The 5,597-nt window shown below is 53.7% G+C and overlaps 1 protein-coding gene across 1 annotated transcript in view; it reads left to right on the top strand.

Moving 5' to 3' along the window:
* Positions 1-5,597, top strand: part of LOC107215680 (keratin, type II cytoskeletal 80) — a 17,808-nt gene that overhangs the window by 9,455 nt on the left and 2,756 nt on the right. Inside the window, exons 3-6 of the mRNA XM_019009155.2 lie at positions 1,183-1,243; positions 2,216-2,311; positions 4,942-5,106; positions 5,478-5,597. The exon at positions 5,478-5,597 is cut by the window's right edge and continues 1 nt beyond it. Of these exons, the coding sequence (XP_018864700.1) occupies positions 1,183-1,243; positions 2,216-2,311; positions 4,942-5,106; positions 5,478-5,597 (442 nt within the window). The remainder of the gene's footprint in view (positions 1-1,182; positions 1,244-2,215; positions 2,312-4,941; positions 5,107-5,477) is intronic.

The raw sequence follows: 5,597 nt of genomic DNA, 5'->3' as shown, positions 1-5,597 counted from the left end.
CCTGACAGGAGGGGACAGCCAGGGTGGGTCAGGCTTTGCTGCCTGGGAACAGGGACAAGGGAAATGGCCTCAAGCTCTGCCAGGAAAGCTTTGTTTGGATATTGGGAATAATTCCTCACTGGAAGGGTGTCCAGGCAGTGGCACAGCTGCTCAGGACAGGGGTGGAGTCACCAAAGCTGTGTGGATGGGGGACATGGTCAGGGCTTCCCCTGGCAGTGCTGGGGGAGCAGTTGGACTCGATGCTTTCCAAGGGCTTTTCCAACCTCAGTGATTCCCTGATTCCATGGAATGTCATGTGGCCCTTAGGCCAAGCCTGAGGACTGACAGAAGAGCAGGGGAGCCAAGACCTCCCTGAGAGCTCAGCCTGCTCTGATCCATCACTCCCAAACGTGTCCAGCTGCTGTGGGAGGCACTGACCCCCATCCCATCCTTCTCCTCTGACCAAACACTGCTGAGCCCAGAATGGACCCTGAGGCTTTTCTGGTCGGGTCCCTGGGATTTGGGATCACCACACCCAGCAGCTCACAAGGGTTGGTGTATTCCATAATTCCCACTCATAGCCATTTGCCCCTGGACTGAGGCTTTGCTCCCTGGCCCTGCCTTATCCCATCTGGATTTGAACACCTGTGGGGCTCACTCCTCAAAGGGACACTCAGGACTCCACCCCAGCGTGGTTTCATTCCCTTCCATTCCACGGGCAGTTTTCCATTAATTCTTTTGCATGTGTGCCTTCACAAATCACCTGGGCTGGGTTATGACACCAGCCCAGAATTTTCAGAATTTCCACAAGCCAAAGATTTCTTCCTTGGGAAGACTCTGACCCTGGAAGTGAAACTTCAAGGAAACCTGAGCAGAACAGAAAAGGTTTGGGGTGAAAATTGAGGAGTTTGGGCAGAGCCCAATTCCTCTATCCCTTTGTGAATAACCTGAGGCTGCACAGCCCCCAAATGAAATCCCAATTAAGGCTCCCTCCTCTCTGCTCTGGGATTCTTCATCCCAAAAGTGCTCCTGGTGTTCCAGGGCAGCTGGAATGCGGCAGCTTCTCACTCCTGCCCACGATGCCTCAAGAAGGGGGGACATTGCAGGAAAAGCAGAAAGTTTGGATACTTTGGGGGTCTCAAGACAACCTTGAGTGTCCCTGAGTTTCCCTGTGGTTGATCCCATGCTCTGGGCACTCCACAGGTACGAGGATGAAATTCGTCTTTGCAGCGGGATGGAATTCACCTTCATGGAGCTGAAAAAGGTCAGCAAGATGGGAAGGGAAAGTTTCCAACTGGATTGGCTCTACCAGCCCTGCACAGTCAGGGAAGGGCCTGGAAATGGTCCAGGCTCAACTGGTTTGGGATAACAAGGGCTGGAGGAGGACAGGGAGGGGATGAGTCCAAATTCCACAGGAGGATGAGTCTGGAATGGCTCCTGAAAATCCCCTGGCAGCACCTGGGGCCTGGAGCATCCCCATCCCTGCATCCTGGGATTTCCCTGGCCTGAGGGGTCCAAACCCTTCCCAGGCTGCCCTCTCCTCCCTGTGTTCCCTCCAGGTGCCATTAGGGTTGGGAAAGGCTGGAAGTGATAAAGGATTTGCTTTGTTCCCTGTGGAGGGGCCACGCCCTGGGCAAAGCTTGAGCTCTGGCAGGAGCCAGTGAGAAATCAGCTGGAACTGGAATTTTATATCGAAACCCCCAATTTGGGGGCAGGATAAAGGTGTTGGGAGAGAGGGAATGTTCCCCATAAATATCCATCCTGGCTAATTCCATGTTTTCCTTGGCACACTCCCCAGCCAGGAAAGACATTCCTGGACACTTCCTTGTTCCGAGTTTTCAATAAGTGGAGCCTTTTGTGGGGAACAAAAGCAGTGTGGGGATGGCCTAGCCCTGCCTGGCCCAGTGCATCCTCCCACCAACAAATCCCACAAAACAAAGGGAAAAAGTCCTCAAAGATCCTCAAAGGAGCCTCCCCACCCGAAGAGCAGTTCCAAACTTCCCTGTTAATAAATCCAGGAATGGGCTGGATAGGAAGGAGCTCATCCCGTTCCACCCCTCCATGGCAGGGACACCTTCCCTCTCCTGGGTGCTCCAAGCCCCATCCAACGTGTCCTGGAACATTGCAGGGATGGAGCAAGCAGGGCACTCCCTGGGGAGGGGGAGCAGTGGCAATGACATGCTGTAAATCCTGTTGGGGACTGAAGAACTAACCCTAACCCTTTCCATCTGTGCAGGATCTGGATGTGAGCACCTTGCACCGAACAGAGCTGGAGGTGAAGCTCAAAGGGCTCCAGGAGCTGCTGGAGCTGAAGAAAACCATCTATGAGCAGGTGGGAACACAGCTGGAGAGGGCTGGGACGCTGTGGGAAACACGGCATTTTGGGGACAGATCCTGGATTTCCACACACATGGAAGCTTGGCCAGGGTGTCACAGCCATCCCATGGCTTAGGCAGGGCCTGAGGAGTTCATCCCTCCCCTAAAAACAACATTGGAATTAGGCCAGGACTTCTTTCTTCTTCTTCTTCCTCCTGTCCCAGAGCTTCTGTGGGGCCTGGGGTCCCCCCAGAGCAGCTGAGAATTCCAGCCTCATCCCAAACTGGCTGCTGGGGCTCAGCTCCTGCTCCCAGGGATGGGGTTTGCCCCAGACCTCAGCCCAGGTGAGCCAAATGTTCAGACTCCAGGAAGAACCCCAAAAGCAGGACACCTGGAGAACCTGGGTGCTCTGAAACACAGCTCAGCCTTTCCTTTCCCAGGAAAATGAGGGGTCCCCAGTCAGGAACGATTCCAGCCAGGGGGGAAGGGCCTCCATCAGAACTGATCACAGGCACTGACTCAGGGCCTGGAAAATGTCACCCAGCAGGATCAGCAGTGTGGGAACACTCAGGATTTATCTGAATTCCAGCAATGCAAACAATTACAATGCCTGATGGAGGAATATGAACATTCCTTGTGGGAAACTGAGGCATGGAAAGGCTGGAGCTGCCTCCAAGCACAACTGCCCAGGGAGCCTGATCTGCTCTAAAATGAGATTATTCCTTAAGCAAGGCAATTTTAGCCCAGTTTTTTTTTGAAATCAGGCCCTGCTCCAGGATCTCCAGCTGATTTCCCATGGGTCCCACAAAAAGCTGTGTTTTTTAACCCCCAATTCATGTAACAATCACATCCCCAACCTCTCCTGTCTCCCCTACTCTGTGGATTTGATGGCATTAGGCACGTTCCCAGGGGGAGGGAAAATGAGGAAAACTTTGCTTGTTGGGATAAATCAGGAGAAAATCCCACCCTCATTTCTCATTAACAAATGACCAGTTTGGGGGTTTTATTCACCAAATGATCCGATACTCCAAATAAACACAAATTTTCTCACCTGCTCCAAGATTAACAAACTCACGGATTAAACACCAGTGGGATAAAGTATCCCAGTCATCCTGCTTTTTGGGAGTATTTCTGTTTTATCCCTGAGCCATGGAGCCCTTTGTGAGCCCAACCAGGAAGGGAAGGGAAGCCAGGAACACAATTCTTGCTCCAAAGGGAGCTGAGCACAAAGGGAAGAATGGAAAGGGAGGAAGAAAGGAATTCCTGGTGCAAGGCAGGAGCTGTGCCTGAGATAAGGGAGCAGCTGCTTTGGAGCAAGCCTGGATCCAAGCCTGGATCCAAGCCTGGATCCAAGCCTGGATCCAAACCTGGATCCAAACCTGGATCCAAACCTGGATCCAAGCCTGGATCCAAGCCTGGATCCAAACCTGGATCCAAGCCTGGATCCAAACCTGGATCCAAACCTGGATCCAAACCTGGATCCAAGCCTGGATCCAGGGGCCCTTCCAGGCTCAGGGCAGGGAATTCTCCACTCTGGGCTGGCTTTTCCAGCTGTGACTTACCCAGAGCAAATATCCCAGTGGGTGATCCCAGGGGTGTTCCTGCCTCCCCCGTGCTGACATTCCCAGGATAGAGGAGTGGAGAAACTGCCAGCTGTGGCCATGTCCAGGGAAGGCTCCTGGTTCCCTGAGGAGCTGTAAATCAGCCTCTGGCAGCCCAAAGAGCAGCCACAGCCTCGCTGGATCCCACAGCAGAGCTTGGAAAGGGCATTTTCCAGCCTCTCCAGGCTGTGGAACGATCCTGCCTTTGTTTTCCCAAAACTCACATCTGTCGTGGATATTGATGGGTATTGGGCCATGGATGAATGTTGAGCTCCAGCTCTGCTCCTGGGGAACGACTGACTGGACAGGAGGGAACACCAGGGGAGGTTTAGGTCGGATATTAGGGAAAATTCCTTCCTGGAAAGGGTTGTCTTGGCCCTGGCATAGCTGCCCAGGGCAGGGGTGGAGTCCCCGTCACTGGAAGTGCCTGAGGAATGTGTGGCTGTGCCACTTGGGGACACAGTCAAGGGTGGCCTTGGCACTACTGAGAAACAGTTGAAATCTGGAGATCCTATGGGATTTTCAGCCTTAAGGATCCCAGGATTCTCCCTGCTCCTGGAGTAGTCCAAAGGCACTATTTTGTCAGATTTTTACCAGATTGTATCCAAAGATCTCAAAACCCAACTTAACCTGAGTCTGGATTTTATGGAACAAATAATACCAGATCCCCAGCTCCAGAGAGTGAAAACCTAGGAATTCTCCCCATCTCCACATGGAAGCTGTTCTGCCAAGCACAGCCCACCTGGAGGGTCCAGCCCTCTCTGACTACTGGGAATCTTGGGTATGACCAGATACAGGGAAGAAGTTCTTCCCTGTGAGGGTGGGGAGGCCCTGGGATGGATTTCCCAGAGCAGCTGTGGCTGCCCCATCCCTGGAAGTGTCCAAGGCCAGGCTGGATGAGGATTGGAGCAGCCTGGGACAGTGGGAGGTGTCCCTGCCCATGGCAGGGGTGGAATGGGATGATCTTTGAGGTTCCTTCCCACCCAAACCATTCCATGAATTTCCAGCTCCATGTTCTTTTTCCTGTTGTCCCTTGGCTCTGCAGGAACTGGAGGAGCTGCTGACGGAAATCAAGGACATTTCTGTGGTGCTGGGAATCGACAGCTGCTCCCGGCCAGACCTGGGCAGGATCGTGGAGGACGTCAGGGCTCAGTATGAATTCCTGGCCCTGCGGAGCTGGGAAGAGGCTGAGGCCCTCACCCGGAGGAAGGTACCAGATCCCTGCTCCATGCCAGGAGAGACAGGGAAAGGACAGGAGGGACTGGCCTGGAAACAGCTGGATCAGCAGGACGGGAGGGATGGCCCTGGGAATGGAGGGAGGGACAAAGCACTATTCCAGATCAGCTCTGGACAATAAATCCAGAGTTCTGTTACTCTGGGCTTTCCACACTGGAGGAACCCAGGACATCTCCCAGTGGAGATGGAAATGTCCTTCCAGCTCTCCAAACAGCAAGAATGTGACTGAACCCAGGAGCCAGATAATTCTAGCACAGCCACAGCCAGAGAGGCTGGGAATGAGCCCCAAATCTTTCCCCAAGTAATCCAGGTGATCCCAGGACACCCCTGCCCCTCTCTCCTCAGCTCACCGACAGCAGCTCCCAGTCTGGCTCCTTTGGGGGGCACCTCCTCGACAGCCGTCGGGAAATCGCAGATCTCAACATCCAGATCCAGAAACTCCGGTCCTGCATCGTGTCCCAGAAG

This window comes from Parus major, linkage group LGE22, assembly GCF_001522545.3.
Source record: "Parus major isolate Abel linkage group LGE22, Parus_major1.1, whole genome shotgun sequence".
NCBI classification, from domain to species: Eukaryota; Metazoa; Chordata; class Aves; order Passeriformes; family Paridae; genus Parus; species Parus major.
The sequence above is the reverse complement of the archived record's forward strand: the minus strand, read 5'-3'. Positions and strand labels throughout refer to the sequence as shown.